The sequence below is a fragment of the Talpa europaea genome (genome assembly GCF_964194135.1).
Source record: "Talpa europaea genome assembly, chromosome: 8".
NCBI classification, from domain to species: domain Eukaryota; kingdom Metazoa; phylum Chordata; class Mammalia; order Eulipotyphla; family Talpidae; genus Talpa; species Talpa europaea.
This window is the reverse complement of record NC_140075.1, coordinates 120,797,070-120,820,453: the sequence shown is the minus strand read 5'-3', so window position 1 is coordinate 120,820,453 and position 23,384 is coordinate 120,797,070. Positions and strand designations below refer to the sequence as shown.

At 43.2% G+C, this 23,384-nt stretch overlaps 1 protein-coding gene across 1 annotated transcript in view; it reads right to left on the bottom strand.

Moving 5' to 3' along the window:
- PPP4R3A (protein phosphatase 4 regulatory subunit 3A) overlaps positions 1 to 21,636 on the bottom strand; it is a gene marked incomplete at both ends in the record, with an annotated part of 36,403 nt that extends 14,767 nt beyond the window's left edge. The window contains 7 exons of the mRNA XM_084240680.1: positions 151 to 306; positions 724 to 840; positions 919 to 996; positions 3,831 to 4,448; positions 9,005 to 9,103; positions 11,487 to 11,542; positions 21,495 to 21,636. Coding sequence (XP_084096806.1) covers positions 151 to 306; positions 724 to 840; positions 919 to 996; positions 3,831 to 4,448; positions 9,005 to 9,103; positions 11,487 to 11,542; positions 21,495 to 21,636 — 1,266 coding nt within the window. The remainder of the gene's footprint in view (positions 1 to 150; positions 307 to 723; positions 841 to 918; positions 997 to 3,830; positions 4,449 to 9,004; positions 9,104 to 11,486; positions 11,543 to 21,494) is intronic.
- Positions 21,637 to 23,384: the final 1,748 nt, after the last annotated feature.

The window sequence follows — 23,384 nt, the reverse complement described above, 5'->3', positions numbered from 1 at the left end:
AAAACAGGAGCCAATTTAGGGGTAGACTAAGCCATGTGATATTATGGCCATATTTTTCTCAAACATTAACTAAATCTTAAAAAATGAATAATAAATACAGTTATAGCTCCCCATGTATAAATACTTACTATTAGTGCAAATAATATTTACCTTGTTGTTTATTTTTTGCTCTGTTAACTTCTTACTTACATCATCATTCTGTTGTGCCTCCTGCATGACAAACTCTCGTACCATGGATGGATTATATTCAACCAAGTATGAGAATATATCAGTAGCAGCACTTCGCACCTGTGTATCATCCATGCCCTGCAGATAAAAAGGACTCAGTCCTCCTATACTTATAAAATATGGAACTTACAATCATGTAAATATAAAACTTTGCAACAAATTGTAAGAGAACAGTACAATTAAAAGTAGAGGAAATTCTGCTACATGTAAAAGTTTTTCCAAAGATAGTTTTATTTTCTTTTATTCCCATTTACCTTCTGCTTTAGCATTTCAACTTATATTAGGCTGCAAAGTTAAAAATTATTATTAAAAATACAGAAAATTCCTTTCAGTTTAATCTGTAGTTTCTAGTAAAATTATTAATTTTTACACAACTAACATTAAATATTGCCTATAATCAAGTAGATGCACGTTACAGGTAAAATATAAAAAATACATTACCATTGTGAATTAAAAAAAAAAACAGTAATTAAATTTAAGAAGAAACCAACTTACAAGGATGACTTCTAAAGCTGGTAATATGCCCATGTTTGACAATGTCTTGAAAAAAGCATCTCTGTTTTGAGGTTGTAGCGTTTGGGAAAACGCACAGAATTCTTTTAAAAAGTTAACCTAAAATTAGGAAAAAGGGTCAGTGACTATAAAAGGTTTGTTTTAGCATCATGCCCTTCATAATACCAAGTTACTTACCAACTCTTGTCTTTTTTCCTCATCTGTTGCTTCATCTGTTAATTGTGCAAACAAATCTGTCAGAAATTTCTCATCTTCCTGTGCAAAGAATAAATTTAATGATGTTAATAGTAAAAGTACATTAAAATATAATTCAAGGTGCTAAAATATAAGATATAAATTGCAATAATTGGAAAAAGAAAAGACAATATTGGCAATAATGTTTCTTTTTTTTTTTTTTTTAAAGATTTATTTATTTATTTATACAAGCACTGGGTACAGTCGGAAGCGCGGGAGGGTGAGAGAATTCACCAGAGCCAGAGCAGGGAGCAGAGCAGGCAGAAGGACCGAAGTACACTGCTGAGGGGAGCAGCGGGCAGCAGGAGAGGTCTGCGTGCCATGCGGGACCCTCCTCCGGTAGCCGGGGAGCAGCCGGGGATTGAACCGGCGCTGCAGAGGCTGCGGGCAGCTTCGCAACCTGGCGCTCAACCGCTGCGCCACCGGGGAGGCCCGGCAATAATGTTTCTTAAGAGAAAACACCAAACTACTAAAGGATAAACTGGGGATTTATATAGAAAGAATATTCTTTTTGTGGCAAAGCGCTGTTTCCTGAGCATATTTAAAGGCCACATTGTAAATGTTTGTGGGTCATATACAGTACAAAGCAAAAACAGATAATATGTAAATGAATGAGTATAGCGGTATTCAAATAAAACTTTATTTACAAAATCTGGTATGGACCATAGTTTGTTGTCAATTCACTTTTCTAGTTTCAAAACCTACAGCTGAAGCTAAAACTTCATACACATTTTAAAAATTCAGAAAATTCACTTATTTAAAAAGCTAAATCCAGTGCTTTTAAAGAAACATCTATTATTTACCATACCTACTTATTTTCAATTGAGACAGATTAAAATAGCAGGGTGCAGAGCCTTCCTGATTGGCTGTTCACCCCCCCCACCATTTAAAATTAAGATTTTGCTACATTTTAATTCTTTAGTTTCTATAATTAATAATTCCTCAGTTGTCAATTTAACAGTACCTCACACATACTTATAGTCATGTCAGTATAGAATCTCCATCTAGATCATAAACTCCACATTTGCAGTTCTAAGTGCTCAGGTAACATTTTCTATGATACAAAACTCATTTGGTTATTCCTAACTTTACTTTTACTAGTAGCACTTTGGATGTAAGTGCTCTCCATCGAGAGAAAGACAGAACTACTGCATGGGCAACCAGCATTTTACAGAGCATACTGTAGGGCAACAAAGAATTAACAACTTGAAAATTTTCATAATGAGTAAAACTGGCATTTGTGGGTATGAAGACAAAGAAAACACAGAAGTGACAAATCCCTGCATAACAAAGCAAGAACCTTAAGGAACTGAAGAAAATGACCAGGAGTATTCAGGACTATCCAAGGTAAGTAGGACTCAAAACTGGACCAGAATAGAGGCTCTACTGCTAAGCAAAGCCTGGGCCCTGTTATCAGAAACAAACGGGAACTAGCACAGAGCCTGTCTTCCTCCTCTATTAATTACAACACACTATATTATACTGAGGATTACTACTGTACTCACCAGACTATACTGCCTATATTATTTGTTTACATGTCTGTCTTAAATGAATGGAAAACATCAAATTTGTCAGCATGAACAGGAATTATTATTATTAGCTCCAGGAAAGCAGTTTTGGTAAAACTGAATTTTCTATCTGAATCTATACTTCCATTTTGATGATGACAAAGGCAAGGACACTGAAAATAGTCATTTTCTACAAAGGAACAGACACAAAACTTAAACCTACTGCTTATTTGTCACATGTGCTACCAAGCAGTTTTTATTGACATTTATTTGCCTCCTTTCTTTTATCAAATCCAGGTTTCAAATATTATTTGTAAATCTGAGGTAAGGTCTTCTATTTTCAAGTCATGTCACATATCTGTTATTCCTAAAATACCATGGGTAACAAAGAAACAAAAATGGGAGGGATGTAACTCACAGATATTTATTTGCACTACGTAAACTTTCATTTCAGTTAGATTAGACTCATACACTATGGGGTAATATAGAGAAAGATTATCTAACTTTGTGGCTGTTACATAGATTACTGGCCAGCTCACAAGAGATTGATTCTGTGTTTTGGGCAGAAGTTAGTAACTGTAACCTATGCAAGTTCAATGCAAGCAACCCTGTAACATTAGACCTGAGAGACTGGGCATACTATAAAAAGAAAAGGTGGAGTTTAATAAGCAATTATTAACACACTTTAAAATAATGCTCAAGAGCCTTGTACCATGCTCAGTGCTTTTATATACATCATCTTATTTCATCTTCAAATGACCTTAGAGGGTAGGTACTAACATGGAAACTGAGGCTTTAGGACGTAAAGAGTCACCACACAGCCAGGTGTCAGGCAGACTTCCCCACACTCTCATCCATTTTAACAGTATGTCTTTTGGTCTCAGGAGAGACATGCAGCTGTAATCTGCCAGCATCTGCCATAGTCCCCTGGCTTTGACAGTGGATCTTCCATACATATTGTAATACTATGTAGATTTTTATAAATTCTCTAATGACATATTTCTTGGCGTCCCTAATTTTTTATTCTTCTAAATTTATTCTATTCTATGCAAAACCGACAGATTAATATCTCTAAATTTCGACATCCAGTTACTTCATTATGATCTTTCCTTTATAGTTTCTTCAAGTTAGACTTCATCACATCTTCCCTAACCCAAATACAGCCTCTGGTGTGATAGTTTTATATATTGTAATCTCTTGTATATCACGAAAATGCATGCCTTTATACAAAATCAAAACTCAATTTAGGTATTTGAAAGAAAACTTTCTGCTAAAGGCAATTAATGGGTTAAATGGTATCATGTGGTTATCTTTTTTAGTAGGGAAAAAAAGAAAAATCTAACTCACCTGTAACATACCAACAATTTCTACCTTGTTGAAAAAGATAAAGGAGTGAAGTGTTGACAACATATTTTCTTCAAAGACTGAAGGGGTAGGTAGAACCATATCTTGTATATACTGAACTCTGTATGTTTGATGAATTTTTTGTTTCAGCTCAGGATCTGATATGGGAATCACTTCTTTAAACTTAGCTGTTTTTGTTAGAAATTCCCTGTGTTTTCGCGGTTGCGATAAAGCAGGGTCATACTCTAAGCATCCAATGACGTCCATTATACATTCCTCAGAGAACATAACTTCAAAAAGAGCAGTTCGATTCAAGAGGAAGATGCCTTTGATTATTTCATACAAGTGGTGCAGTCCTTCAATATTCTCCAAATCCTCGCACACATGAAAAAGCTCTAAGAGCTTTTTAATATAACCCTCATTTTCCAGTGCTAGTGCAAGTTTTTCACGACGAAGTGGGGAAGGTAAAGATGATGCCACAAGTTCTGCAATTTCCTCAAGGCGACTTAATTCACAAGATGGCAATTCTAAACCTGGTGATGACATATCATCAAAACGCTCCTCTTCAGATTCATCGACAAGGTCCTGGGTGATGTCCACTGAAGGGTCCTTTCCTTGAACCTATTAAATAAGATTTATGACAGTTGATAAAACAGAATCAAGCAAATCTAAAAAATATTTAGATGAATGAGATGCTATTAAGAAACTATAAGTGATAATATTCAAGTTTAAGACTCTTCACACTTGACACAATTGCTTACCTTTCTAAGATACATTCCCGCAAATAACGTACTTCTTATTTATTTATTTATTTATTTGTTTATTTATAAAGGAGTCTAACAAAAATTTTTGGGATCCTCACATTTCTTTTCTTTTCTTTTCTTCTTTTTTAAAAAGATTTATATTCATTCATTCATACAAGCACTGGGTACAGTCAGAGGTGTGGGAGGGTGAGAGAATTCACCAGAGCCAGAAGGGACAGAAGAGCAGGCAGACTGACGAAGTACACTGCTGAGGGGAGCAGCGGGCGGCAGGAGAGGTCTGCGAGCCATGTGGGACCCTCGCCGGGCAGCCGGGGATCGAACCGGCGCTGCAGAGGCTGCAGGCAGCTTCACAACCCAGAGCTCAACCACTGTGCCACTAGGGAAGGCCCCTTCCATTTTATTTTAAAAGCAGAGGTTCCAAGCTCAGAGAGGGAATGAGCTTCCTCTAAATTTGAGGTTTACCAGTAGCAGACACTTTCTAGGATACACTAAACTAACTATGATGACAAGAGTGTCACGCAGACCCACAATGGAGAAGCCTGATGCTAGAACATCCCCTTCACATCTTACTTACAGTGTGGCCCTGTTTTCCAACAAACCAGGGCAAGTCTCTGAAAGAGACCAAGTATTGTGCCCTAGGAGAGCCAGCACCAATTTCTTCAAAGTTTAAGTAAAATTCAAACAATATCATATTGCTGTGATTGTCGAAAATATATATAACCATTAACAGCAAGGAAAATATTTAATGTCAATTAATTCTAGAAACCAAGGTCTAAACAGCATTACAAACTGCCACTGGAAAAGCAGGTCACTGATTTGCTATAAATGCTAGATAGTGCTCAAAAATAATGATTAAGAAAAACTGGGTAGGAAACAAGTGCATAGTCAAAAAAAGAAACCACATAAAAGTAATTACAATTTTTTAAAGATTATTTTTATTTATTTATGCATACAAGAACTAGGGTGTAGACCAGAGGTGTGGGGGACGAGAGGATTCACCGGAGACAGAGTGGGGAGCAGAACAGGTAGATCCTCTGAAATATACCGCTGAGGGGAGCAGCGGGGGAGACAGGAGAGGTCTGCTGCGCTGTGTGGGTCAGCTCCCTGGCCGGGGATCAAGCTCACGCTGCAGCGGCTGGTGACAGGTTGATAGTGCTGAGACTTTAACCCCTGCGCCATCAGGGAGGCCCCAGTAATTCCAACTTGTATTTAGCAGTGCTATCCCTCAAGAATATCTGCTAAAAGTTGTTACAGAACCATGGGTGGTTTCCTTTTTATATACCCAAACCTGTGATTTTCCTTACCTCTCAGAAGCCCTAGAGTTTGTTGTAAACTTCAACTTTATGTCAGAAGGGGTTCCAATGATAAACTCAGAAGTTTGCAAAATTAAATATATTTTAAAGTAAAGGAATATTTTGATAAAAGTTCAAGGGCATATTTTGAAATGAAACAAGTTTTGCTGTCTTGGCTATGCAATTTGAAACGCTGACCACTAAAGCAGCCCAACAAGCCAAGAAACTTAAATTGCTCAGAACGGTTAGCTCGTGACGTGAGAAAGGGGGAAAGGTCTGGAATGCCTTCAGAAATGCTGCAAGGTGATACGGTCCTGACCTTAACCCAGCGGGTAGCACCACTGAAAGGCACTCGGCACACGCACAGCTTGCACCTGGCATGGTCTTGAGTTGGCTCTCTTTATTAATGACATAAGTTCCCAAAGCTTTAGATTCCAAATACTCAAGCTGTGGCTTCACTTACAGAAAAAATAGTATCATTTAATCAAAGAACCAAATGAAAAGAGCCCTTACTGTAATGAAAATGCTATCTTCTCGAGTTAATCTGCAAATACGAAGGCTAAGAAGAGATTCAGAAGTTCTGGAATCTCAGCCCTCAGAGAATCCAGGTGGAATTGTCATGATTTGATAAAAATGATCTGGTCTGACTTTCAGTAAAGAAGAAATGTTAAGAATGAAAATAAAAGAAAGGCAGACTAATAAAGCTACAAAAGAGAGCTTTCCTTAAGAGGAAGGATACTTCTTAGGTCAGTCTGGACAGACAGGAGAATGAAAATGTGAAGGCCACAAAAAATATGAAAAGGAAAGAGAGGTACCCAGACATAAAACTGCTGCCAAGGGAAGTATGAGAAAATTTCAAGATTTTTAGCTATTTCTAGATTTAAAAAAATGATGAACAGGACTCAAGGCATAGAAAGACATGTAAGATCTCAGAGAGCAAAATGTAAACGAATTCCCCGGAGTAAGTCAGGATCCAGAAACTGACTGAGAAGTCCTGACAGAATCATAAAGGAATGATTGCAAAAGAACACAGTGAACATAAACTACATAAAAGCTGAAGGGGGGGCGTCCCTCCCCTGGTGGCGCAGCAGTCCCACAAGGGAAAAAAAAAAAAAAAAAAAAAGCTGAAGGGGGACGGACTGTAAGAGAACAACAAAATAGTCACTGATAGCTAAGCCAGCTATTACAGAGCAAGCACACAAGTATTACTGACTAGCTAAGCCCCAAGTGAAGAAAACTGAACATTTTATGGTATCACAGAGACTAAGGAGAAGTAGTAAAGAGGAGACAATATTCTAGGAAAGTCAGGCGCAACAGTAACAGATTTGAGTTCAGGACGGAGTTAATGCCTAAGTGTCCTGGGGGTAGGGGTAGGGGTTTCACCTCAGAAGGGCAAAGGGCAGGAAGATCTGCCTGAGAAGGTGCTTTTTAACACACCCGGAACTCGTTCTCATCACCGCCCACAGGGGAAAACCCTAGAGGAAACAGCTATAGGAGCAAATGTGTGGGGCAGAAATGTCTAACGAAAGAAGACAGTCAGATACAAATTTCAGTCCACATGTTAATGGGACAGCTTGACAGGGAGGGGAATTTATGAAAAATACAGCAAAACAGAATCTACAGGATAAAAATTCGACAAGTTAAGGAAAAACTGTGCCTCAAGGACATTGTAGCTTCTATTAAGGTAGTGTGGCCCTCAAAATTTAGGGGGCATCTAAACTGCTTAAAAACAAAGTTGATAAACTACGGCTAAACCTGGTCCACCACCTGCTATTGTAAATAAAATTTTACTGAAAGAGAACCATACCCACATATTTATGTGCTATCTATAGCTACTTTTACACTACAACAGCAGAGCCGAATAGCTGTTCCAATGCCTTGCCCACAAAGCCTACAATATTTACCAGTCAGAAAATATCTGGCACAGAGAGCTTATTAAAATACAGTTACTAAAACCTACTCATCAGAGTTTCATTCAGCAGATCTGGGATGGGGGTCTAATTCTGCATTCGTATCAACTCCCAGGTCATGTTCCTGGCCTGTGAACCACACTTAGAGAATCAATGAATTAAACAATCTGTTGAAGGTTAGTCTCCAAATAAAATAAATGCAGAGAAAAGAGAAATCATCCCAGGAAGGGCTGCTTTAAATGAGCCTGTAGCAAGAGACAGTGGTCTTAACTTCTTTTAAAAAAAAAGTGCACACAAAAAATGCATGTAGGGCCTCCCTGGTGGTGCAGCGGTTGAATGCTGGGCTGCGAGGCTGCCCGCAGCCTCTGCAGCGCCGGTTCGATCCCCGACCGCCGGGTGAGGGTCCCACATGGCGTGCAGACCTCTCCTGCTGCCCACTGCTCCCCTCAGCAGTGTACTTTGGTCCTTCTGCCTGCTCTGCTCCCCGCTCTGGCTCTGGTGAATTCTCTCACCCTCCCGCGCTTCTGACTGTACCCAGTGCTTGTATGAATAAATAAATAAATCAATCAAAAAAAAAAATAAGCATGACCATTAAAAAAAAAAATGCATGTACACAAAACATTGTGGAGATTATGTCACTAGAATGAGGTACTAGTCACTAGGAAATTCCAGATTTAATAAAGAACAGGCAAAATAAGGTAGAAGAGAAGGTTAAGAGTCACAGAAAGTTACTGAACCAAGAGCAGTATGATCAGATTTGCATTTTAAAAATTATCTGCAGTTGGGGGCTTGGTAAACTGTTAAAGTGTTAAAAATGAAAGGGACGAAGGAAAAATAAGCAGGATCCTTTAGTGCCTGGCTTAAGCACTGGGACAGCATTTACCAAGATGAAGGAAATGAAAAAATGAACAAGCCTACATGAGACTGTCAGGTTCCAGACTATTAAATTTCAGGTGAGTATCCACTGGGCAGCTCTCAAAAAAAAGGGCAGCTGGATATAATACTCTGGAGTTCACTAAAGGCCTGGAGAGATGGGTATAAACAAATTGCACTTTCCTATACATCAGGTTTTTCACAGAGAGCAGTGAATTTAAGCAATCCATAAGAAATGCTTGTGCACTTATTTAAAATCCCGGGCATTAGTTGGAAGCACAGCAAAAACCAAAGTATTTAAAGAGAGCACACAATGAGTTTTTAACTCTTAAAATTACCTGACATATTTTCTCCCAAATTTCATCACATCCAGCTTTTTCTTGAAAGCTAAGAGCCAAGTCATAATTTTCTGCTTCAGACCACACAATCAAAGTGTCCTTGAGAGAAAAAAAGAAGCCTGAATGATTAGCATACATTATTGCAAAATACTTAAAAGTTTAAGAAAAATGAATAAAGCAACAGGAATTGAGAACAGCCCTCATTTTTCTTTTGACAACATTAATAATATTTTGGTAATCACTAAAACCTTTCTGTACTTCTTCCACCTATAAAATGAAAACATCATTTTCTTCTACAAGTTTAACCAAAACAGGAAAAGCACTACACAAGGAGGGCATAACCTAAACATACTAAAAACCCAAACTAAACACTTCATAAACCCCATACCTGCACATTAAGTCACACTATATGCTCTAGTCAGAAAGCCCAAAGACTAAAGTCTCAGCATTGACTAGGACATGTCAGGCTGGGATGAATACATACAGTTCTCCTTCCTCTCCTCTCTACTGCAACAGTGGGTTTTCTTTATCTGGGGCCCATGAACAGTGACGAAGCCCTGAAATTCACTGACTAAGTATCTGATATGTGAGTACTTACTTGGAGCAGGGATTTTTTTAAACTTTCACCAAAGTGCTGTGGTTCAACCAGTAAGACATTACTACCATCCAACACTCCTCTACCCCTATTTACACACCTCTCTTTTCAAAGTTAAATAAATAATTTAATAGTTTAACAGTGGTTCTTAAATGTAATCTAAGCAAGACACTAACAATATTGAAACCACTTTATATTCCCTATAGTACGAGAGTCTGCATTTCCACTGTATGGTATAACAAAAAGATATGTATTGGGTATAAGGTATGTTTTAAAAATTTAGGACTATAAATAAACATATCCATTGTTTTATAGCAATGAAAGGGTCCTCTTATATAGTCACATTATAAAAAGGAACCTTGTAGTATAGGTATAACTGATACCATGCAGGATTTTTTCAAGCTGCTCCAAAGAAAAGAACCAGGAATAGAAATTGCTTTAATCTGATTAGGATCCAAGTAAAGATCGGCCGAGCACCTACCGGGATGATAATTCCCGTGTTGAGGAAGAAACATGACTAGGCTATCTTCAGGGTACTTTCACTGCCAAAAACCTCTTACACACAAGTGAAGTCCCTGTTTAAAAATATGTCCACTAAAGTGTGCATTAACGGTTTAGTCATTTATGTAACTGTCAATCCTGAGATTAGTCGTCTCTCCAAGAACTAAAACGATGCTGCTGAGAAGTAAACAAACGATCTTTGATGAGTTTATCGAACAAGTCCACAATTCCTACTCAGATTTTTAAAAAGGAGTTCAAAGACCCCATTTTACTATGTTGAAGGGCTCTAGAGATCCTAGATCCCAGCCAGGTAGTCTGTTCTACAGCAACCGAGTAGCTGGTCAAGTTCAAAACAATTTACATTAACATTGTAAGATCAACATGCCAGAAATTCCTCCGTTGAGTAACATCCCCGAGTCTCAGTTTCCTTATTTTCAAAATGGATATAATACATTGTTCTATGAAAACTGGTAATAAGATCATTATATATAAAACCAGTATCAGATTAGTTAATATCTCAGATCTCATACAACTGCTGGTAACTGCTGTGCTATAATGTATATTCAGACTCCTTTGGAGCCTTAAAGTCAGGGCACAGCTAGACATATATGCATTTAAAAAAAAAAAAAGATTTTATTTTTGCATAAAAGAACTGGGTGGGGTGTAGCCAGAGGTGCGGGGGTGGGTGAAAGGATTCACCAGAAACAGAATGGGGAGCAGAGTAGGCGAGACAGGAGAGGTCTGATGTGCTGTGTGTGAGTTAGCTCCCTGGCCTGGGATCGAACTAGGTTGGTGGGCCATCGCAGTGATAGCACTGAGACTTAACGGGTCGGCCACCAGGGAGGCCCGCCATAGATGCTCTAAATCACCCATCTGACAGATTTCCAAGTTTGACAAGCTGCATATCAGAAGAGTACAAGGAAATGTACTCACATAGAAAGGCGCCTTGAAAACTTTAACATTATAGTAAAGTTCTGTTCAGGCTGTGTATGAAATCAAATTTTTATCCACACTGAGCTACTGTATAGGGATACAATCCCCCCCCCCCACCCCCGCACCAGGAGCTACACAGCAGAGGAAGGAGTTTCTCTATTTCAGCTGTGCGTGAGCTGACCACGGCATCAATGGCTGGGTTGTCCTCCCCTTTATGCAGAAACAAGGAAACTCAGTTGCTAGACTAACTGGAACATTAACTTAAGTTGGAGCAAGTTTCTTTTTAAAATTAAACATGATTGCTTTATACACTATAAAAACTGGAAGAGTCCTATTTTGGAACCATCATTTGTAATGTTATGAATTTTACAGTTAGAAACTAGATGATAAAATTCCATTTTATCACTAAGACAATGGCAAGCAAGACAAAACACAACATCTTCAAAATGTTACCTGTTGTTTCTGGTACGCAGTATTTGGATTTATTTTGGACTCTAAAAGTAGAGAACCTAGGAAACAGAAAAGTAAAAGATATTCCATTATGTCATCACAAAGCAACAAAATTATATTCCCTTACACATCACATACTTCCTTTTCTATTTGATGCACATAAAGACTACAATCAAGAAAAATATCTAAAATATAATACAAATTTAAATATAGTAACGTGTAACCTTAAAGGCCTACATTATGTGTGCTAACTTTTAACAAGAGACAGAACCATCAGCAGCAGCACACAGTAGTTGAAACAGCACAGTGTGAAGTCAGTGATCTGGGTTTAACTCCGATATACTGTATGACTGGGAGAATGATCTTTAATGTATGTATTATAACAGAATCTGATCTATCTCACAAAACTGAAACATAACAAGGAAAAGCAGCAGAGAATTAAAAATCTATAGTCCCTTAAAGTATTAAGTCTCCCCTGTTTTGTTTACAGGAATAAAACTTGTATCCTAATATCAGGGGTAGTGTGGCTTAAACTTACATTTTAAAGGTAAGTCTGATACATCTATATTCAAAACATGGTTTCTATGAAAAAATACATTCAAAAACTCTACTTTGAAATACATCGTGTTTCCAAAAAAAAAACCCATTCTCTAGAAAACTGCATAAATAAGGTAACAATGAAACTACTGGATTATTTTATATTTCAGAAGATGCAAGTCTATGGCATGGAACCAAATGAAGTAATTTTTCTTTAAGACTTAAACTGCACAAAGGCACAACCTACACAAAAGAGAAAAACTGTACATCACTGATAAATGACAACTGAACATGATTAAAATTTCGAACGTCTGCATTACAAATACCATCGGGAGTGTGAAAAGACAAGCCATGCAATGGGAGGAAAGCAGTTGGGAATGACCTTATCTGAGAAGGGATTTGTATCCAGAACTCTTAAAACTCAAAGACACTTTAAAAGGGGCAATGCAACAGACATTTCTCCAGATGCATAAGCTCAACATCATCAGTTATTAAAAAAATACAAATCAAAACCACGATATAAGACACCATTTACACCGACTAGGATGCCTACAACCAAAGATGACAAGTGTTGGCAACCACGTGGAGAAACTGATCCCTCACACACTATGCTTATGGATACATAAATAGGCATCTGCTTTGGAAAAGTCTGGCTGGTTCTCATCGCTTACCACACCTAGTTATATACCCAAAGCAATGAAAACAAATGCCCACCCAGATATGTGCTCACCTATGTTCATAGCAGTGTTATTCCTAATAGCAAAAAGTGGAAACAATCCAAATGCCCCCCCCATGATAAATGGATAAATGAAATACTGTTCAGCTATACAAAGAAATCAATTTCTGATACTTGCTTTAATACAGATAAGCCTGACAAACATGATAAATGAAAGACGCCAGTCGCAAAAGACCACCGCAATTACATGAAATGTTCCAATATAGAGGAACATTTACAGATTGGCGGTGGTTTAGGACCAGGAGGAAGGGCGAGAGGATGGGTGCTGATGGCTGCCGCTGACTGCTAGTTGGTACATGATTTCTTTCAGTAAAAACAAAATGCTCTGAAATTAGATCGTGGCGATGGGTGCATAATCCTGTGACTATATTAAACAAAACACGGAATTATACACTGGATGGGGGCGAACTGCAAGGTATGTGTCGCTAGAAGTGTAAATACTTACACAAGAGAATAACGCATAGCAAAGTTCATGCGGGAACAAATATATGTACGAGCAACAAAACACATGAATCCTACAAACACAGACAAAAGCCCAAGACAAAAGCATGTGGCATGTAATTCCATCTACATAAATTCGAAGTGACAAAAGTCACCTATAGTTAGAAGTCAGGCTAGCAATTATTAAGGGGCGAAAAGGAGAGGAAGACGTTCTTCACCTGTGTGCTGGTTATTCTGTGAAAATTCACTAGCGCGAACACTTATGATTTGTGTACCCTTCACCTTTTAAGAAAAAGTTTAAGAGAAATGGTAAACACACGGCACAGAGCGCTGGCGCTCTTGGAAGGTATGCTTTCAAGAAACACACACCTGACCTGGGAGCTGCTAAAACAACAAACCCCAGTAGTAGTGCAACGATTATTTTTCTAGCACCAGTTCCTTTTGCAGATGTTTCAAAAACTCCCAGTAGCTAGGTAATTAGAAAACCCACAAACTGAAAGCTGGTATGTCCCTTTCTCAAAGCTCTGGCTAAAACAAAAATAAGCACACACTAGAAACTTCCCATGTGTTGACAAGTCCCCCCACCCCTCGCTCTCACTCCTGGAGCTACTCAGGATGTTAGTGGGGAATTTCTCTCTTGAAACCCATTCTAACCGTACCCCATAATCTCAATCTAAGACTCCATTTTAGAAAGTCCAGCTCTGATTCCCAAATACCATGTTTCCTAAGAGACCCAGGAAGGCTGTACAGGCTGAAACATGAGAAAACAGGCTTTTATAGTTTGAAGCAAAAGTAAAATAAGAATTAAAAGACACATTTCTAGCTTTATCCCAGTCCATCTATTAGGCTGCCTGTCCCCACCTCTTAGTTTCTACTGGATCAAGCTATGAGCACTTCTCCAACTTGGAAAAGGGTCAGGTGTTAATCTGTATGAACACAACCCTTTCCCCAACAAGTTGATGTCTACCCGTTAGTGTCACCACAATGCTCGGACCAGTAATCTGATCCTAGTAGTGAATGGGGATGGATGGGGAAGTAGGGTTCCATGTCAGATGACAGAAATTTGTCATGGCAGCAAAGACAACAGGAAGATGATCCGTAGTTGGAGATGTCAAGCAACATTCAGGAAGAGGGTGTGGAGGTTCTTACTAAGGAGAGTGCATGCTTTTGATAATGGGTAGGGCCACATATCTGAACTGAAGAACCCGGGCAAGAGGGTGAGGGCACCCTGCCCGATCTAGCTGAGGAGAATATTCATCTTCTCCAATGGAACAGATGCCCTTACCCAAGAGGAAGGCACTGCCGCGCTCCCCATGATACTGCCCCCCCAACACCTGAAAAAGGGGCTTTGTCACTGAGACCAGAGAACAGTAAGCCTGCTTAGCAAACCCCAACACCAAGACTTGAGAAAGGACTTTCCACTTCCAACTCGAGGATGGGAAAGGAAATACGCAGACACAAAGGAAATCAAAAGAAAGGGACCGAGCTAAGGGGTCCAGAGCAATACATGCAACTCCATTTTTCATTACAAAATCCAGCATTCAGAACTGGGTCAAACTGCTGAGATCATCCCAGATAAATGGCAACTGCTTCTCAGAGTTCACTCCAAAGAAGCTGTGACAGAGTTACAAGTCCATATTTGCATGTACATTTCTTCAAAAATTCTCATTTACTATTACCTAGACCCCAAATCAGCATAATTGCTTTGGAGGTCATTTACCATTCATCACCTACCAAGTTTTAAAATACACACTGTTCTTTGGTACAACACTAAGTCTTGTAGGAAATTATCCCACATCTTCACATAGGCGCCAACAGCACAAGTGACGAGGATGTCGTCAGCAGGGCTTAAAATGGCAAAAAACTAGAAACCATCCCTATGCCAGTTGGTCTCAAAGGGTGAGAACTTGAAAAGGTCTAGAAAAATCAACATTTTCATAATATTACTAAAAGGTTATTTGCCTTTCTCACATTTATTTCGCTCATTATCTACACTGTGATAATGTAGCAGATTGACACAAAAGCATATGAGAATCCTTCTTACAAAAAATGAAACGAGGCATTAAAGTTGTAAAAGTGTAAAAAAACAACAATAGTCTTCTCACTAAATTCTTGTTTTAGAAGAGCTTTTTAATGTACTATTTTTAAATTGATGATATAAATACCAACACAACCTATACAGACAAAAGCTTTTATACTCAAAAAAGTATAACAGTATACCAAGGAAAAGCATTTGACCAATGCTATTCTATGCCATCAATAGTGCACTGTGAGAAAAATAATGGAGTTCTATGCTTCTTTTAATTGTGGTAAATCTGTGTCTCCAGACACAAATACATCCAAATTAATAAAAAAGGAGGTCAGCACATTCAGAAATAGGAGGAACAATAGAACAGGACTGGAAATGTCACTCCTGCCAAGCAAATGCAGGTAGAAACTGCCCCACACTAACAGCAAGAAAAGATGATATTAAAACAAATAGTGGGAGTACAAATCAGGTCCTTAAAGTTCGCTCCCCATTTCATGACCTTGTTTCCTGCTGTAAAATGAAATATACAAGTTTATTGTCAACCCCCAACACACCCCTATCAAAACAAAACACCTCCAAGAGGGGTGAGGCTACTTGGCAGTGCAGAGTGAGGTATCATCTTGTAAAGTTTAAATTGGAGAACACAAAACTGCCTGGATCCAGTCAGCAGACAGCTTTTTTGATAATTAAACACCCATACACTGAATTCATGCAATTGTTTTTAAATAAAGATTTTATATTAAAAAAAGTAAAGTTTGGGGCCTCCCCGGTGGCACAGTGGGTTGAGCGCAGCACTGTGAAGCTGTCCGCAGCCTCTGCAGCATGGGTTCAATTCCTGGCTGGCTAGGGAGAGGCCCACACGGCACTGCAGACCTCTCCTGTCTCGCCCGCTGCTCCCCTCAGCAGTGTATTTCGGTCTGTCTGCCTGTTCTGTTCCCTGTTCTGGCTCTGGTGAATCCTCTCACCCCCCACACCTCTGGCCTGTACCCCAGCTCTTGTACTAAAAAACAAACAAACAAAAAAAAAACCAAACAAACAAACAAAAAAAAACTTAAAAAAAAAAAAAAAAAGTTTGTATGCTGGCCAGGAAAAACTAATCCAAGAATCATACACCAAGACTCATGGCTAGAACAGGGTCACCCTGAGTGTTTACTAAAAAAAGTATATACATAAGCGCCTACCCCAATATCCAGTACATAACCAGCATTCAATGCCTGCTATTTTAGGGTGTGAGCAGACTTGTTATTTTAGGGTATGATCATTCACTGGCATCACTATACTGTTGAAGAGTAGAAAAATTAAGATTGATAATGATGGTCCAGAAACACATGATAAATCAAAGGTTAAGCAATGAAAAAAAGTTCCTTACAAACTGCTTAAGAAAAATACTCTAGTAGAGCAGGCCTACTTTCAAAGTACTTCATTTCACTAAAATTCACTGTTTCCAAGAACCTACTGATGGTATTAAGTTAGAACTTACTGCATATAATTAGGAAATGTTCCACGAAAATTGTTTCGATTTTCTTCTGGTACAGTTGTACTTGGCTGAGAAATTAACTTGCTTAGAAAGTATCGATTCCTTTCACTGAAGAAGTGATAGTTTCTATAACTTCACAGTTCTTGTTTCATTATCAACCAACTAACCATTAGATTTTGGTAATATAAGAGTATCTGGGGTTAATAAACTTAGAATGGTAACTCCAGCTCTGCTGCTGCTGGGTCAACAGTTTAGGCTTCCCCACACACTGGCCCAGAGCAAAGTCCGAAGCTAAAACGGGGGCTGAGGCACTGTGCTTCGTTTGTAGAAAGACACCAGCATCCAAAAATGAGTCAATGGAAGTTCAAAATCTCATCAGGGTAAGTGGCTAGCGCATGCATTAAATCTGTAGCTGGTTTGTGTCCGAAGCCCCTCCCCACGGATTTTTGTGGATTTTGTGATTCACAGATTACACAGCGGCATTTTAAAACAGCAATGAAGGTGGGAGGAAGGGGGACCACGGCAGCCGGGAAGCAACAAGGAGCTGTACATGAAAAGGTCTGCACTTGCAGCAAGACTTCACCGTATTGTCTCCACAGGCTATACCCTCTGCAGCTAAAGGCCCTCAAACTTCCAGAAGCCACCACATGCAACAGATGATAAATGAGGGTTAGGTTAACAAGGGCCTATTTTCTACAAAGTAGGTCTACACAAGAATAAAGTGTTTCATCTTTTCAAAGTGAAGTATTTCTCTCAGCATGGACATTGGGCTCTTTTTTTTTTTTTTTTTTTTTAAAGATTTTACTTATTTATACAAGAACTGGGGTACAGGTCAGAGGTGCAGAGAGTGAGAGGAAGAGGATTCACCAGAGACAGAGCCGGGAGCAGAACAGGCAGACTGATGAAATACACTGCTGAGGGGAGCGGCGGGCGAGGCAGGAGAGGGCTGCCATGCCATGTGGGTTTTTCCCTGGCAGGTCAGGAGTTGAACCCGCGCTACAGAGGCTGCCGACAGCTTCACAGCGCGGCGCTCAGCCTGCTGTGCCACCGGGGAGGCCCACATTGAGCTCTTCTTGGTAGTTTATATCTGGAGTGCTTACTATATGCAATAGTCTGTACTATTTTCATTGATTTATAAAGAATAGAAAAAAAAAAAAAGCTAGTGTTCTGTATCACTCACCAAAGCACACAAACCAAAACAAGACATTCTTGTCTAACTGTAGTAGGGGTGTGGTAGGGCACATACCTACAACCAAGTTCTATCAATAAGCAGAAGTCTAGGATTCAGTATTTACCATTAGCTAGCAGTGCTACCTTGAACAAAACATTTGTCTCATTTCCTCCTACCTCATGAAGAATTTAACATTTTAAATTCTAAAATAGGTAAATCAGATGATAAACTTTTAAAATATAAAAATACTTTATAAAACAAGATAAAAACCAAACGGGAGCTCTATTCTTGATGGTTGGCAAGTAATCCAGAATAAAGAGCCTGGATATAGTCTTACATTCAGACAGCCTTAAGTGTGTGGAGAAATTACAATTTCCTTAACAACTCTGAACTCAGCAGGTAGGGCAGAAGTGCTAAAAACCGTGATGGAGAAAAGCAGAATGAGCTGAACATAAAGTGAGAGCAAGGGACGACATCCTCATCCCAGCAAGTAAACAGGTACAGCACAACCTGAAAGAAAGTACAGTGAAAGTAATCTTATTTTGAAGATGGAACTTTGCAGGTACATGGCTTCTACAAAACTCAAGAATGATGCAATCTATTTTCATGAAAGAAAAGGGTATTTTTCTACAGCATATTTTGCCCATGCACTTCCCTGGTGGCGCAAGGGGTTAAGTCTCAGCAGCATGAAGCTATCTGCAGCCACTGCAGCATGAGTTCCATGCCCTGGCAGGGAGCTACCCGCATGGAGCAGCAGACCTCTCCGAACTCACCACTGCGCCCCTCAGCAGTGTATTTCAGTCAGTCTACCTGTTCTGCTCCCCACTCTGTCTCTGGTGAATCCTCTCGCCCTCCCACCTCTGGCCTACACCCCAACTCTTGTATGCATAAATAATTCTTAAAAAAAAAAAACAAAAAAAAACTACTGAAGATGTTTTCGGTAGCTTGATGGGACATCTCCCTCCCTCCATGGCAACGTTGGCGACAAACTGCCCAGCTACTGGGATTCAAAGAGGAAGGGCATACTGAAATATGCCCCAACAGGACAGGGAGGGCACAAATACTTCCATGGAGAAATTACCCTCCTGATTTTCAGATAAGTGTATAAGCTCTTCTGCAAGAATAGAGTCAGTAGCTGAGACAGCATTAGGACAGCTTGAGTCTCCATGACCCAAACATCAGCCCCATGCAGACAAAATTAAAACTACCTAACCTTTCTAGACCTACGCGGAATCCATAAACCTTTTTTTATGAGCAGTTTCTAGAGTAGAATGCATCCCGGGCGACTGGAAATCAAAGGCACTATCTTAACAGGGGAATGGGTTTGGACAGGCTACTCAAGCTTTCTGAGGTTCCTATTAAAAACAACAACAACAAAAAAAAACACAACACCTACTTCACATGTAGGCAAAAGCCCCTATCACCCTACCTAACTAACACTGGGCAGTTTCTCAATAAATTAGCTAAGATGGAAAACGACAGACTACAGTTTCTAAGGTGGGTAATTAACACATCACAAGAGCATTAATTTCACAGACTGTAACATATTTCAAGTGTTAGGAAACAAACACTTGTTTTAAAAATTAGTATGAAAATCTAACGATTTGGGGGGAAGCTATGAGTTACGTTAGCATTTTATACAGCCAATTCTTTGATTTTAAAAGATCTGAATAAAAGACCTTACATACAAATGGTCCAGCTCATGTATGAAAAAAGGTCGATTTTACGTTTCTATTGGATAAATGACTCATCTTATGGGAAGGAGGAGTTTCCATTTTGCTTATCACAATAAAAAGAATATTCTAAATTATCTTCTAATGGAGAATGGGGGATGCACACACTAATGGGTATCCCCAAACTAGCAAGTCAATACAAAACTCCCATGTGCAGCTTGGAGCAAAATGAGGCAACAAATTGTTTTCATTTTCTTTGAATGAAACCCCGAATCTAAGTATAATGCAACCAAATTCCAAGTGGACAGCAGTACTGGAGTTTACAACACGCTGTAAACAGTTAATAAAAATTAGTTTCAAGCCATGAGACTTTGCACAGGAACCCAGACCCTGTGCCCCACCCCAATGTGAACACTGACCTCTCTTACCACCCTCCTTGTGTGCTCGCACCTTATTTGGCTTCTGAGCCAGTTCCCCCATCTGTAAAACACGGCAGCAGTAGACCAGAGAACACAAGTAAAATCTCTGGCACACAGTAGGCACTCAATAAATGCTGACTATTATTCCTATTCGAATTTTTCCCATAAGAAAAAACATTGATCATCAAACTGAAGTTTATTTACTATATTTCGCAAGTATCACATTATCTTTCTAAGTTCACTCTCTGGATTTAGTGTTCTTTATAACTTAAATTTGACGAGGGGATATCAATTAATTGACTTCAGCTCTCTCCCCTATTAACTAAAAATGAAAGCCATTTTGTTACAGCCATCCCACCTGCTTTCCTGCAGGGCTCCAAACCTTCCAGAGGGGGGGGGGGGGGGAGGAGAAGAGGTCAGGGCTATTTTCAAAGCGGTAAAAGTAAAAATGGGGGGAAAAGCCAACAAGATTCCCGTATTATGTAACGATAAAGTGACTTGATGCTGAAAAATACTTTAAATAAAGAACCTGATATAAGTGCCCGTTTAACGTAAGATGTGAAAAAGTTATAGATCTTAAATTAACGAGATTTCGAATCAACAGATGGTTTCAACTCAAAAGAAACCTCTCGTTCAAAGTCCATTCTTTCCCAATTCACTATTTAAAAACCTCTGTCCAACATCCACACACGGAGAGGCTGGGGTGGTTACTGGGACAGCCACAGACAAAGTCCACTAACACCTGACCACCGGACTTGTAGCTTATGAGGCAAATAACAGACCTGAGGAAAACATACCCAACGAGCCCAAACCCTTTCAATGTCTCCAAGAGGAAACACTCTCTTTCCAGTTTTCGGCGCCTTGGCGACACAACACGTCCTCCAAAGCACCCTTTTTCGATTCAAACTGAAAATCGATAGCCCCAGCGTCCTCAACCACGGCAGGGCGAGTCTTGTCTGCTTTTCGCGGAACTGGAGTTCAGGGTAGAGCGCGCAAGTCCTTGAAGTGAGCTCGTCGTCAGTTATTCCCACACAGGAACCCCCACAGCGAACTGAGGCCGCGACTGCAGACGGACAGACTAACGCGCCAGGGCAGAGGGGCGCACGCCGCGCTCGCGCTCAGGGGGCATCCGAAACGCTTTTACCTCGGCCCGAGCACTTTCAGGGAGACTCGGGACACGCCTCCGGGGGGGGGGGGGCAGGCCTCCAAGACAGGCACTCTCCCCAACACCGAGCCCGTCTTCCCGCACACCTTGCTCTCCGCCCGCTTCCGGGCGCAAGGCCGGCGCGCGGGACCCCGAGGACGCGCCCACGACGCCCGCCGCCCGCGAGGGGACGCGCCCCCGGGCCGGGCCGCGCCGAGCCGGGAGGAGGCCGCGCCCGGCGGCCTCCGAGAGGGAAGCCGCGCCCCACTTTCCCCGCGGCGGGGAGAGCCTCGCGCCCGCTCCCGCTCGGGCCGGGGCCGCCTCAAGGTCACCCGCGCGCGGCCCGCGCCTCCCGCGCCCGCCCCGCCGCGGGGCGCCGCTCACCGTCGCTCTCGGCCCGGACGAGCAGGGACATGCCCTTGAGCCGCTCCACGTAGCCCGAGGACACGTGCCCGGTGCCGCGGTCGTCCCACTGCCGGTCCTCGTTGAGCGTGTACACCTTCACCCGCCGCCGGGTGTCGGTCATCGTGGCGCCCGCGGGCCGCGGCCGACCCGCCGGCGTCGCCCAGGGAGCGGGTCCGGGGGAGGCGGGCGCCGAGACGGGGCGGGCCGCGCGCGGGGGGCGCCCCGGCCTCACTGCTGCCGCGGGGCGCCGCGGGGCCGCGCCGCCGCCCGCATGGCCCGCGCCCGGCCCGAGGGGGGCCCCGCCTTTCCCGCGGCCGGCTCCGCGGCGCTATTGTCCGGGCCCGGCGAGCTGGGCCGCCCGGGGGGCGCGCAGCGCTCCGCAGCCGCTCGATCGGCCCGGGAGGAGCTCGGGGCGCCGCTCACTGCCCGGCCGCCGCGCCCGCCATGCCCTCGCAGGCCGCTTCCCGCGCCGCCGTCGCCGCCTCAGGCCGCCGCCGCCATGTTTTCCTTCCTTGTACCTGGCCCCGCCGCCGCGGCCGGCGGCGCCGCTGCGCCCCCTGCTTCCGCCGCCGACAGGGGCCGCTTCTGCGGCGGCCGCTACGCCCGCTCGGAGACCGCGAGAGCCCCGAGGCGCCCGAGCGCGCCGGGCTGCGGAAAGCCGCGGTTCCTTCGCGGCCGCCGCCGCCTCTTCCGTCTTCCTCACAGAGCCCAAGCCGCCGCCATCTTGGCTCGCCCCTCAACAGCGGCGCGCGGGGCCACCCAGGCCGCAGCTGCAGGGGCGGCCCGTTGGCCCTACCATTTAAAGAGACAGGGGCGCGGCCGGGCGCCCCGCTGCGGCGTGGGCCTTGGACGGAGGCGGCTGCCGAGGTGGCGGAGCGCAGGAAGCGGAGGAGGCGGAACGCTGGTCGCGCCGGTGACGGCCCAGGGCTCCCTCGCGGCCCTGCACGCACCGTCATGCGAGCGCGGCGCGCCGTGTGCGTCCGTCGCGCCCTGCACGCGTCATCAGCCCGGCGGCCGAGCGCGTGAGGGGTGAGGGGCGGGGGCCGCCCCGCCCGTCCCGCCCGTCCCGCCGCGCCTCCCGGGCTCCGAGTCCCGCGCGGCCCGCTGGGCCCGGGGTCCGCCCGCGGCGCGCCGCCTCCGTGGAGTCCGCGCTGGGCCGCCCGGGGGCGGGGGGGGGTCGTCGCCACGCGAGCGCGCCCTGCGCGGGGACGTGAACCTGCGCGGGGAAGGGCCCGGCCGGGGCTGCGGGAGCCGCCGGGCGCGCGGGGGGCGAGGCGGCCGCTCGGGGCGGGTCCGCGCTCTGGGCCCGGGGCCGGCCCGCCGCGCCCGCCCCTTCCTTCGCCAGAGCCGCGCGCCGGCCTCCGTGTCGCGTGCAGAAATGCGGGCGCGGGGCCGGGCGCCGCCGGCCTCAGGGGGCGGCCCTCCCCTCCCGTCGCGCCGGCCGGGCCGCCGCCGTGGCGCGCCTCCGCCTCCCGCCTCCCGCCTCCCGCCTCCCGCCTCCCGCCTCCCGCCCCCCGCCCGCCGGGGGTCGGGCCGTCCCCGCCCCGGGAAGGGGAAGGCGAGACTCGCGGGTGACTGTGGATTCTCCGGGAGCCGCTTGCAGAGTGCGAGGGGCGGCGGGAATCTCCACACCGCGCCTCGCGCCTCGCGCCGTGTGTCGTCCCGAGTTCACGACGCGGCGTCTGTCTGTCTTGCGCTTGGTGTGGATCTGGGTGTTGAATTTTTCATGGGAAATACCTGGTCAGCGTTTAGTTCTTCATTTCACAATTAGATTCACATATTCAAGTTACTTCAAACATACTTAATTTTCCCCCCAAAAACCGAGTCAAGTGTCATTATTTTAATTGAAATTTTTATTAAAAGTCGTTT